Source organism: Scyliorhinus canicula, chromosome 19 (assembly GCF_902713615.1).
Source record: "Scyliorhinus canicula chromosome 19, sScyCan1.1, whole genome shotgun sequence".
Taxonomy (NCBI): domain Eukaryota; kingdom Metazoa; phylum Chordata; class Chondrichthyes; order Carcharhiniformes; family Scyliorhinidae; genus Scyliorhinus; species Scyliorhinus canicula.
Window position 1 is genome coordinate 95,470,389 of NC_052164.1, and position 13,377 is coordinate 95,483,765.

At 49.6% G+C, this 13,377-nt stretch overlaps 1 protein-coding gene across 1 annotated transcript in view; it reads left to right on the forward strand.

The window, feature by feature from the left end:
- Positions 1–13,377, forward strand: part of si:dkey-103g5.4 — a 203,581-nt gene that overhangs the window by 504 nt on the left and 189,700 nt on the right. The window contains exons 2-3 of the mRNA XM_038778804.1: positions 1,519–1,612; positions 7,793–7,904. Of these exons, the coding sequence (XP_038634732.1) occupies positions 1,519–1,612; positions 7,793–7,904 (206 nt within the window). The remainder of the gene's footprint in view (positions 1–1,518; positions 1,613–7,792; positions 7,905–13,377) is intronic.

The following is a 13,377-nucleotide window of genomic DNA, read 5'->3' on the forward strand; positions in this document are numbered from 1 at the left end:
CTTACCGCCTGCCCCCCCCCCCCCCCCCCCCCCACCCGAAGCACCTCTTTGTATGCTTTAAAACTCTGTGACTCCATGGATTCTAATTGATTTCTTGCTTTTGTGGGCGGGATTTATTGCGCAACGAGGCGACCCGCCATTGGCTGGGGGTTGGGATCTTCTGGTACCGCTGATGTCATCGGGGTTTCCCATTGAATCAACCCCTTGCGGCCCTGAAACCCGTGGTCCGTGCTCCATCAGAGGGCCCAGAAGATCCCGCCAGCGTGAACGCCCGGAAAGTTCAGGCTCTATTTAGATGCATTTTTATTTTCAATAGCTTCAGCTACTTGTCCTGCCCCCTATTTCTTTGTTATTTGTGTTGGTTCTAATGACTGTGATAGATGATTTTTCTACAGGTCACAGGCCATCCTTTACTTCTAATGTCCCCGTATTTGCTGGCCTACATTGCCTCCCAGTCTGGCAATGCTTCAATTATTTAAAAAAATACATTTACTGAGCACCCAATTATTTTTTTCCAATTAAGGGACAATTTAGCGTGGCCAATCCACCTACCCTGCACATCTTTGGGTAATGGGGGTGAAACCCACGCACACACGTGGAGAAAGTGCAAACTGCACACAGACAGTGATCCAGAGCCGGGATCGAACCCGGGTCCTCAGCGCCGTAGGCAACAGTGCTGACCAGTGCGCCACTGTGCCGCCCTGCAATGCCTCAATTATAAAATTCTCATCCTTGCTTTGAAATCTTTCATGGCCTCACCCCATCCCGATCTCTATAACCTCCTCCAGTCCTGCAATATTCAGACGTTTCTGTGTTCCTTCACTTTGCCTTTTTGAACACCCCTGATTTTAATCGCTCTATCATTGGTGATCATGCCTTCAAGTGCCAGGGTCCTGTAGGGCTGGAATGCCCTCTCTAAGCCTCTCGGCCTTTCCGCCTCTCATTCTTTTTGACCAAGATTTTTTGGGTATCTGTCCAACTATCTCCTTATGGAGCTTGGTCCCAAATTCTGTTTGGGAATACTATTGTGACACACCTTGAGATGTTTTACTATGATAAAGATTCTATATAAATACAAGTTTTCACTGCGCCTGAGCACCTATGCAACTCATCTTGTGCTGCATTCTGTTATATAATCGTTGTAATGATGTACACCGAATATATAGTTTACCTATAAAGATGATTTATTAACAAGCAGTGGAAAAGATAACTAACAAACTACTATATATTAATCCAGAAGGATTGTCACAAAGGGATCTATGGGAGATATAAACCAGAATGTTCTAACTCCGTTACGGGGGGAGCAGCTGCAGCAAATTTGGCGGCCCAACCAAAATTCTAATGCCTTTCAGTGGGACTGGATGATCCCAGTGGTGGGAGGGGCTAGAAAATTCCATCCTAAATGTTTGAGGAGCAGGCTGCTTTGCATTGCCAACAATAATGAAAATTCCACTTGATTGCTTTGGCAGTATTTCATATGGGCCTTGAATTCTCAACAAACCCACTTTATGCCAACAGGTGCATCTGACCATGAGCGGAATTGTTCCATCGCTTGTCCACTTCGAACGTATTGGAGTCACAAAGGATTCCTGATCTACAGTTGTGAATACTGGTAGGTAGGAATCCCCTAGTTATTTTAACATTGTTTATTATAATAGATACTGGAGTCATTCAATCGGCAGTTCAGAAGGTCAAAGAACGTCCAACGCAACCTGATTCCAACTTCAGCATAAGAGTAAACAACACATGGGAACCACCGATAATAACAAGTCTTCACTATAGGTTGAGGGTGTTTTTTTCACGAATGAATGGGAGAGGCTACTATCTGAAGAGGGAGAAACAGGTTTCTGTCCGCTTGTATTCAGGCAGGAAGTGAAACTGGATTTGCAGTAGTTTAGTGGGAATGGTTACGGGAGCAGGATGGGGCCATTGTGGTCAAACCGAGCTTCGAGCAGCTATGAGGGCAGATAGAGGACAAATGCAAAGGCAAGCATCAGGTGCCGATAAATAGATGCAAAGGTCTTAGTAGCAACTAGCCCTATGTGTTCATCACGTGGGCTTTAGCAAAAGAATGAGGCAAAACATGGGAACTCCACTGATAACAAATGGAGGAAATAATATAACATTTCTTTTATTCATTCTTCGGATGTGGGTTTCGCTGGCTAGGCCAACATTAGTTCCCCATCCCTATTGCCCTTGAGAAGGTGGTGGGGAGCCGCCTTCTTGAACCGCTGCAGTCCATGTGGTGTAGGTACACCCACAGTGCTGTTAGGAAGGGTGTTCCAGGTATTTTGACCCAGCGACAGTGAAGGAACGGCGATATATTTCCAAGTCAAGATGGTGGGTGACTAGGAGGGGAGCTTCCAGGTGGTGGTGTTCCCAGGTATCTGATGCCCTTGTCCTTCAAGATGGTAGTGGTCGTGAGCTTTGAAGTTGCTGTCTGAGCAACCTTGGTGAGTTTTTCCAGTGCATCTTTTTAAAAATTCAATCACGGGATGTGGGTGTCACTGGTGTGGCCAGCATTTGTGCACCCAATCTAGAAGCAAAAATGTGGACCTTAGACTTGAGGCAGAGCGAATGTAAGGATGTTACATATTAACAGCGCTGATACTGACATTATTGATGCGACCATCAATTCACACGAGAGAGAGAGAGTTGAAGTGAACAGTGGCTTTAATCAACTAGAACAGTGCCTGCCTGCGACTGCTCTGCAATGAGAGCCGCCTACAGGGCAGCTGCTCTTTGTACTTCTCCTCAAGGGGGCGGAGCCAGGGGCGGAGCCCACAAGGGCACCTACATGATACAATCAGTGTAGTACAGTACAATGGTCCATAGGTGGAGCCCACATGGGCAACAGCGTGGTACAATGTAGTACAGCGGTGAATGGTTACCATAATACGTTCACCACATTTACCAGTGGGATTTCTTGCACTAATACAGTGCTGATTAATTATACTTGGATCTGACATTTTCTGAGGGAACTGCCTCCATTGTTTGAGCAACGACACCTTCGAAACTAATGCATGCCTTGACATGTACTGTGAAACTACCCTGACTACGTATTGACTAATTTTACTGAAGATAGTGAAATTGTTTTTGCCAGAAAACAGGGCAAACTAAACCATGTGAACAAGGCACCCTATGAATATTGGATTGCTGTTCTGGAAGCAAAGTAGGCATCTTCTGTTCTACCACTTACCCTCGCTCCGTACATGTTACTTTGGACATATGAGGCATTGCAATGACAGGGGGGGTATAAGTTCAAGGATGGTAAAATGGGGGTGGGAAAACTGTCTCTCTTGTGGATCATAGATATCATAGAATTTACAGTGCAGAAGGAGGCCATTCGGCCCATCGAGTCTGCACCGGCTCTTGGAAAGAGCACCCTACCCAACATCAACACCTCCACCCTATCCCCATAACCAGTAACCCCACCCAACACTGAGGGCAATTTTGGACACTAAGAGCAATTTATCATGGCCAATCCACCTAACCTGCGCATCTTTGGACTGTGGGAGGAAACCGGAGCACCCGGAGGAAACCCACGCACACACGGGGAGGATGTGCAGACTCCGCACAGACAGTGACCCAAGCCGTGATCGAACCTGGGACCCTGGAGCTGTGAAGCAATTGTGCTAACCACAATGCTACCGTGCTGCCCGTTAACAATTAATTGCTGTGAGCACCTCATTTTAAGTGCCGGAATATTTAGTAATGCCAGCTGATATAATGCAAACTGGTGTCCAGTCATCACTGAAATAATTGCGCTAACCTGACAAAGGAACAAAAACTGTTTCGAATCATTGAAGTTCATGACAGTGCATCGTTCATCAGAGCCTTTTTTTGACCTGAGGTTTGAGTTCAGCTAACCTGAGTAATAAATGAGCTGTTCTGAACGACCTTGTTCTCCTGTTGAGGACTTTGCTTGAAGTCAACAGGCGTGACCAATGTTCTTCCTGCTTTACTTATCCAAGAGGGAGAATGGGATCGTTCAGTTTTCATGAATTATTTTCTTGAGCTCAATACCATTGGCTACATTCGCTGTTGCGAACCTTGAATCCTCTTTCTTTCTATTTTTAACAGAAATGTGCCTTTACCTCTTCCATTTTTAGTAGATGTAGCAAGGGGTTTGAATTGGGTATCATCATCACTACATTCCGATGTAATGTGACTTGGAAGGACATCAAAAGTGACTTAGGCTATATCTAAACACATTGGTTGAATGTTATACTGGGTAATATTGAATTCAGTGAAAACAACATTGGCCAGGATTAGTGTTTTTTGACATGGGGGTAAGATTCAGCAATATGATTTAGATTATTCAGCAATAACTGATTCACTGAAACAGGGCGCGATTCTCCGACCCCCACGCCGGGTGGGAGAATCGCGGGAGTGCCGGGCGAATCACGCCATGCCACCCTGGCACCCGCACGTGATTCTCTAAACATACTTGCACTGTGGGTCGACACTATGTTAGGTTGACTGAAGACCTATGGCTAACCTGACCAGACTATACTGCTAGCACATGGTAGATGATCGTGTTACTGATTACGGGCTCTGGCTGTCTCAGAGGCTGCATCCCGAATGAGGTCTCCTTTGGCTGGGCTGGCTGGAACCGTTGGCATGTCGGGCAGTTGAGAAGGGCGTTGGATACCATGGAGCTGACCCAGTCAGTTGGTTCTGTTACTTTAGATATGATGCCCTGGTCCTGGAGGTCCTGCAGCTGCAGCTTGAGGCGGTCCTTGTCCTCCCCGGTACCCGGCGAGGTGCGTGAACCACAGGTGTGGCATCTGGTTTTAAAATAATTTTGTACGTGTATGGGAATGTGCCCATACCCTCGAAGATGCTGTGGTATCGAGTGATGATGTTCTTCAGTTGTGTATGAAAGTCGGTGTCCGGAGATGCTGATGCCTCAGCGGGTGACAAGGAGTAAACCCTTTGGACGAGGTTTAGGATCTTGCACTCCTGAGCACCGAGCAGGGAAGCTTTAGTGGACCCTGCAATCTCGAAGGACAGGGTGGCCTTTAAGGAACGGTGTGACACCACAAGCTGGCATGAGCCACTGGCAGCAATGGCATTGCCGTTGTAGTCGAGAAGCTGGCAGGCGGAGGGCAGGATGGTCGGCTTAACGTGGAGGCTGTCAAGGTCAGACCGCGCAATAAGGTTGGCTGAAGCGCCGGTGTCCAGCCGGAATCGGATGCGAGATTTGTTGAACATGAGGGTGGCACACCATTCATTGTCTGGATCAATGCTCATCACTGGGAAAGACTTGGCCTTTTTCTTTTGAAGCACCGTGTGCTTGGTGATGATGCCCACCCGGAATAGGGATTTGAGATCCTCGGTGTCAGGGTCTGGAACCATGTCGGAGTCGGAATCTGTGACCGGTTGTTGTACGGTTCGGACGTCCCTGCGCTGCTGGTGGGAGCGACGGGAGGCAGGTGTTTGAGCAGACCTGCACAGGGCTGCGTGGTGGCCAAGCTTGCCACACTGGAGACAGCGTCGATATTTCGCCGGACATTGCCACTTTAAATGGGAGGAGCCACAGTTGTTGCACGTCGTGACGTCAGAACGCTCAGTGCGCCACCGTGCATGCGCAGTGCGGTTGTACGTAGTGCGCGCCTGCGCATGCGCAGTGCGGTCGTACGTAGTGCGCGCCTGCGCAGTTCGGTCTTTGGCCTCGCCGTCCCATCGGTTGTTGCCCGGGAAAAGCGCGCAAAATGGCTGCCCTCATCCAGGCTCAGGCCCTGGAGCTGTTTTACGGCCTGCACCCGCTCTGCTTCGTGGGGGCCTTGCCGCGCCGTCTCTGCCGCTTGAATGTGCGAGTATCGGTTAGTGGCGTGCTCATGCAGAATGCAGGTTTCGATGGCTATAGCGAGGGTGAGCTGTTTAACCTTGAGTAGCTGCTGGCGTGGGAGGTCCGAGTGCACACTGAAAATGATCTGGTCGCGGATCATTGAATCGGAGGTGGAGCCGTAATTGCAGGACTGCGCGAGGATGCGAAGATGGGTGAGGAAAGATTGAAAAGATTCATCCTTACCCTGCAGACGCTGTTGAAAGACGTAGCGTTCAAAACTTTTGTTGACTTCGATGTCACAGTGGCTGTCGAATTTGAGCAGTACTGTATTGAACGTGGACTTGTCCTCACCTTCAGCAAATGTAAGAGAGTTGAAAATATGGATTGCGTGATACCTGGCCGTGGAGAGAAAGAGAGCAAGGGGCAGCACGGTAGCATGGTGGTTAGCATAAATGCTTCACAGCTCTAGGGTCCCAGGTTCGATTCCCGGCTGGGTCACTGTCTGTGCGGAGTCTGCACGTCCTCCCCGTGTGTGCGTGGGTTTCCTCCGGGTGCTCCGGTTTCCTCCCACAGTCCAAAGATGTGCGGGTTAGGTGGATTGGCCATGCTAAATTATCCGTAGTGTCCTAAAATGTAAGGTTAAAGGGGGGGTTGTTGGGTTACGGGTATAGGGTGGATACGTAGGTTTGAGTAGGGTGATCATTGCTCGGCACAACATCGAGGGCCGAAGGGCCTGTTCTGTGCTGTACTGTTCTATGTTCTGGCGTCTGAGGCAGCTTCCAGATCTGTAGCTTCGTGGTACAGTTGAAACTTTTGTTTAAAAATCTTCCAGTTCACACCGAGGTTGCCGGTGATGCGGAGCAGCAGGGGAGGGTGGACACTGTCCATACTACCGGATGGCTGATCGCTGGTCAAAGGCAGATTATTTCAGGGTAGGTCCCTCAAACTCTGACATTACGTACTGGTACCATGATGTGTTGGGTATGCTGGGTCTGCGAGGACTGCGTTTACAAGAGCAGTGAGAGAGACAGGCTACCAACACTTGTAGAAGTACAACTCTAGTTTATTTAACTATGAGCTGTTAAACATACTTGCACTGTGGGTCGACACTATGTTAGATTGACTGGAGACCTGAGGCTAACCTGACCAGACTATCCTGCTAGCACATGGTAGATGTTCGTGTTACTGATTACGGGCTCTGGCTGTCTCAGAGGCTGCATCCCGAATGAACGGGAAAACTAGTGCCCTCTGGCTTTATAGTGGCCGTGTCCTGTCTGGTGATTGGCTGCTGTGTTCTGTGTGTTGATTGGTCTTTCAGTGTGTCAGTCAGTGTCTGTCTGTGTACCATCATATACTTGTGTGTATATTATGACAGAACCTGTGGCAAGAAAATCAACAGCCGTGTCAAATGTGTTCTGTAATAAAAGCGTAGTCGTATTGTGAGAATGCTTTAACTGGAAGCTTTTACAATTTCACTCCCCTCTCCTGCTGAAAATCACAGGTGCTGGGGTAGTATCCCTGTGTGTTGACGCTATTGTTCTGTAATGTAAAAGTCGCCATAGTCCCAGATGACCATCGGCTGCTTTTCCCCTTTGAGGGGGGGGGGGGGGGGGGGCTGACTGGTGATAGTTTAACCAGAGGATCACCACACCTCAGGCGAAGGACAAGGTTGTGGAGGCAGGGCCTTCACTAATAACCTCAGCCTGCACGGTTGACATCGCTCTGCATCACGAACCAACTGCCCAACCAACCAAACTAAATCGGCCTCCTTTATAATGTGCCATGTGACTGCCTCGGCTGAGATTGACAAAAATCAACATAGATTGGTAACCAAATAAGGGTCCTGATGGCCTATATGAAGCAATGGTTTAATCAGTACCATTTTTGGCGAACAAGTCCGTCTGGACAGTCTGTTTGGTCATTTAGTGATGAACCTATTCCTGCCTTGTTCTTTGTCCCAACTCGATAGGTCAAGTTGTTTTTCTTTCATTTTCACAGCAGCCAAGAGTCCGTGAGTGAAAAAGATCCCGGTCCATCAGGAACTAAACAACCAGAGATGGAGAGTGAGCCTTTGTACAACTGCACTGTACATTCCCGTGTAAAATGCATGGTAAGTGAGTCAGATACTGAAAAGGGAGCAACTAATGTTTTGTGTGACAATTTGTCAGAATTACCCATATCATTCACGTCTAACATTCTGTTGACTTTCAACTCCCGCAGTGCGAAGGTTCGGGCAGCAAAGTTTAATAAGTGAAATAGTCTTGCATTCATTTCACGGGTCATTTCAGCTATGTCTGGTGACATAGACCTGCTTAGAATTGTAAGGAAAATTGAATTGCTGCAGCAGACAAAGTCGAAGTTACCCGAAGTTTACTGGGCGTGCAAATGTATCCTCCTTTTAATCCTCAGTGAGGTTAGTTCAAGAATTCAGTCCTATTAAAAGTAGTCAATGCCAAATTGTGTTGCACACAAGGCTCAGTGGGAAACATTTCTCACGCCTGCGTTGTAGGGTGGGATTTTCCAGCAGTTCCCTGGAAGCAGAGGATGCGAATAACGGGATTAATGTTGACAATGGCGGGACCGACCGATCCCATCGTCGGCCAATGACGGGCCGACTCCGTCACTGCAAAACACAGAGGAATTCCCGCCAATAAGGTTGCAGGTTCAAGCTCCATTCAGAGACTTGGGGCGGGATCTTGTGTAAATTAAAATTTGACTCCGGACAGGAACTCCCGAAACTGGAAATTCCCGGCCTTGAGCACAAAACTCGAGGCTGTCAGACTCCCAGTAGTGAGGGTGCGTGGCACTGTTGGAGGTGAAGGGCAGAGTTTTCCAGGACTCCCCGGTGGAGTGTTTGTGGCGGATTACAAAGGGGCTGATTTAGTTCAGTTGGCCGGGCACTTGGTTCGAGATGTCAACAGTGTAGGCTGAGGTCACTCATAAAGGCCCCGCCTTCTCAACCTTGCCCCTCGCCTGTTCACAATCCAACCAGCCCGCTCCTGTGGGCAAAATCAGGATCCCGCCATTGGACTTCAGTGGTGATTATTGGCTTCTCCTCACTACTTCTGTCCAATTTCCACACAATTAACGGGAGCCACCCCGTATCCAACGGCCTCCAGTCATCTAAGCTCCTCCCCAGTACATGGTCACGTGGCCGCCGATTAGGACTGATTTTTAAATTGTAATGCTGGTGGAAAGGCTGCTATGGGGATCCAAGGAGGTGAGTAGCCATCTTCGCTCACAGACAAGGGGCCCGGGGGCTTGCTGCCCATGTGCTCGGAGGGGGAGATGCGGGGGCAACCGGAGGGTCCAGCCTGGTTGGGGTGGGTCAACATGGGGTGGCGGGGTATCGAAGCTGGGGGGGGGGGGTCTCTGCTGGGGGGGGTGGGGAACCACCATGTGCGGGTCTGCCATGCCAACCCGCACGGTAGCATTGTGGATAGCACAATCGCTTCACAGCTCCAGGGTCCCAGGTTTGATTCCCGGCTTGGGTCACTGTCTGTGTGGAGTCTGCACATTCTCCCCTTGTGTGCATGGGTTTCCTCCGGGTGCTCCGGTTTCCTCCCACAGTCCAAAGATGTGCAGGTTAGGTGGATTGGCCATGATAAATTGTCCTTAGTGTCCAAAATTGCCCTTAGTGTTGGGTGGGGTTACTGGGTTATGGGGATAGGATGGAGTTGTTGACCTTGGGTAGGGTGTTCTTTCCAAGATCTGGTGTAGACTCGATGGGCTGAATGGCCTCCTTCTGCACTGTAAATTCTATGAACCCCTGGATCATACAAACCAGTTCTGGAGGCAACCCTAGCCCTTGCCTGTCTGCCCCACCGACCACTCATAACTCCCACTGACCACGGAGGCTTCTGACCGTGCGGCTGAAGGCTACTGTTAATGGGGAATTGCCAATTGTAGTTAAGTGAGTACTTTACACATCCCAAGTGGATTCCCCTGGCGGGGCGAGCCATATAGCATGTGGGGGCTATTGCCTCCACACCCCAATAAGACCGTGATGCCTGGACACTGTGCCTGAACCCTGCGGGGGGCAATACCACGCACACAGCAGCCATCATTCAAACATAGAACATCGAACATACAGTACAGAAGGAGGCCTTTTGGCCCCCCGAGTCTGCACCAACCCACTTAAGCCGCTACAGGGATGAACCCCAGCCCTGGGGCCATGTCCTTGGCCAGAGGGTGGGTGAGTGCAATGGGGAGGGGTCCTGCGCCCGGTCCAGGTAACATTATGAAACGCTAGTCAGCTTGTTTCATGAGAGTGACTTTAAACTAGATGAGGAAGCCTGTGAAGCGCGAGTAAGGTGGTTTGGCGGGAATGGGCGAGGTGATAACAAGAGACGCCCAGTCTGCGAGGAACACCGAGAAATGTGAAAGCTCTAAGATGCAGAGATTGAAAGGGTGATTACAGTAGCAACTCTACTGCAAGCAATCTAATAACGGAAGATATGATACCCATTCTAGATCCAGAGGCACACGGTGAGATGTCTCAGGCCTATGAAGTTGTTCCGGTCGTGGACTCCCCAATACTCGAGGCCACTCCACCGAAAGAGGAGCAGATGGCAGTATCTGTATGCAGCTCCACGACAGATGATACGTGTACCATATCACAAGACGAGGATGAGCCACTACTTGGTTCTTCAGGAAAGGGTGACCCATGCATTATCATTTCGAGTGAGGAGCCATCACTTGGGGCTCAAACACAGGATGTTGGGACATCGGCCAACGTTGGGGATATGGATCCCACCCAGACACCAGAGTGCGAGGCTCTGCAGCCCGCTACTGAAGGTACAGACATGACCGTGACTGTATAGTCCCTCGGCAGTGTGCCAACATGAGACGTTTCAGCAGACGCTCCACTCCTATGGCCTAGGTCAGCAGCACGATGGTGCTGCCAAAGCCAAGCAAAAAAAAGAGGAGCAGTCACAAAATCACTCTCAGGAAAAAGAAGAGGAAGAGGAGGAGACACCGATTCCCACCTATGACACCAAACAAGAAGACATCGGCAATGTGGCCGACAGGCCAAAAACTACACAATGAAGCAGCAGAGAAAGTATTGTGTAAAAATACAAAAGAAGCTGGTAACGCAGAAGTTAGCGATGCAGGCATGGCCATCAAAGATAATGCAACGCGGCAAAAAGCTAAGGCAAAAAAGGCCTGCACGGAAACCAATCTTCCAGAAGCAAAAGCGATGTCGGAAAGCTGACCAGAGCCCAGAAGATTAGGTGGGTGATCCTGCTGGAGATGTACAATGAGCTGTGCACCAGGGACACATTCAGCAGCAATACCTTGTTAATTGAAGCACAGTTGATTCTGTATATACATATATATCACGTGTTAAAAGATAATACAAATCATGCTTTTTTGTATATAAATGTTAACATCTCCAAAGGAAGGGGGATGTGGTGAAATGCCTGTTAATAGTTTTGTATCTAGTTAGTAATGCGACCTCCAACCAGCTGTTGGCATCAAACATCAGTCACGTGATGTGAGGCACTCGCCAGTTGAGAGTAATGCGTACAACAGGACAGTCACACATAGGGTAGTTCCAAGTGAGTTCACCAAAGTCACATAGTAACTTTGTCTATTTAGTATTCTGTTTGTTATCTTTCCACGTGTTCCTCAATAAATCATCGTTCTAGTTAAGTCACCAGATGTTCTGTGTGCATCACTGCAACGACATGGGAAGCAGGGGGGGTGCCACCCCAGATGGGCTGACAGCGTCCCGGGAGGTCCTGCGGGAAAATGGACATGTGGTCAGTGGGAGGGATGGATCATTCTGTGCGTCATGAACAACTCCCGTCTGACAGTCCATCTGAGTGGGGCCTGGTGGATCCTCTGTGCCATGTGCTGACCTCAGCGTTGGTGACCACTCTGTCCTCGGCCACCCTGGTAATTCCAGGGCCCGTGCCTCAAAGGTGGTGAGGAAGGTGGCCCCATCTGGGCCCTCTCATGACGGGACAATGTCTCCTGCGGGGACACAGAGGGCAGCGTTAGCCTCACACGGGTGGGGGTGGTGGACACGGGAGTCTTGGGGTGGGTGAGGAGGTGGGGGGGGGAGGCAGTGAGGGCCAGGCACGTTCCCGTGGGGAGGTCCGGTTCCTACTCGTCCGTACGGCCAATTGACCTTCTTCCGGCACTGGGTGACCTATGGCTAACCCTCCGGGATCCTCAGGGGAACAGAACATCCCTTCTGGCCTCAACCGCCTCCAGGAACCTCCCCAGGTCGGCATCCCCGAATCGTGGGGCCGGTCGTCTCGGCGCCAGGGCTGCGAGCTGAGTAGAGAAGGCTGTGCAAGAGCAATTGAATTGCTGCTTGACCTTGTTAGCGTGGGGTTGGCGAGCGCAGTCCCGGTGAATCGGTGGTTTGGGGCATGAGCCCCTGGGGCCTCCTGAAGTGGACAAATTAACGTTGGATTGCGGTGACGGCCATGCCAGGCTAAGCGCCAGGAAGCAGCTCGCGGCAGTTCCCGCTCGCTACCACACTTAGAAACTTTCTCATTGAATCACGCCCACAGAGGAAAACTATTCTGTTGCCTAGCAACAGCAGATCCACAGACACCGTGAGGAATAGAATAGCTGTTTTTAGTTCAGAAGATTGGTGGGACCTGTGAATCCTGAAAAAATGAGCACCTTGAGGTACCGGACTGCACAATGGCACAGTGGTTAGCACTGCTGCCTCACAGCGCCAGGGACCCGGGTTCGATTCCGACCTCGGGTGACTGCCTGTGTGGAGGCTACACGTTCTCCCCGTGTCTGCGTGGGTTTCCACAGTCCAAAGATGTGCAGGTTAGGTGGATTGGCCATGCTAAATTGCCCCTTTGTGTCCAAAGGTTAGGTGGAACTATGGGGATAGGGCTTGGGATGGAAGGTCCAGGTAGGGCAGGGGTGGGCAAACTATGGCCCGCGGGCCGCATGCGGCCCGCCAAAGGTCTTTATGCGGCCCACCAAGATCAAGTCATTAAAAAAAAAAAAAAAAAAATTTTTTAATTTTTTTTTTAATTTAAAAAAAAAATTTTTTTTTATAAGGTTAATGTGGGGGGTTGTTGGGTTACAGGTATAGGGTGGATACGTGGGTTTGAGTAGGGTGATCATTGCTCGGCACAACATCGAGGGCCGAAGGGCCTGTTCTGTGCTGTACTGTTCTATGTTCTATATGAGGCGCCCAGAATCATAACCGGGTGAAGCGCCATTTTTGAAAAGTAGAGATAAAGAGGGCAGGATGCCGCCGGGGGAAGCGCTGAGGTATATGCCGCACGCTAATTGGTTACAACCGGGACTATTAATACTATGCGGCCCTTTAAAATTGTGAATTTCTGAATGTGGCCCTTGCACGGAAAAGTTTGCCCACCCCTGAGGTAGGGTGTTCCTTCGGAGGGTCGGTGCAGACTTGATGGGCCGAATGGTCTCCTTCTGCACTGTAGGGATTCTATGATTCTACATACATCAGAATTGGAGTTGCTGTGAGTTAGATTATATGGGTTGGATTTATAATTTTTTGCAGGTGGAATATGTTACCCTGACTGGTTTACAAAAATAACCAAGAATAAATTAATGGAATTAGCAAAGACATT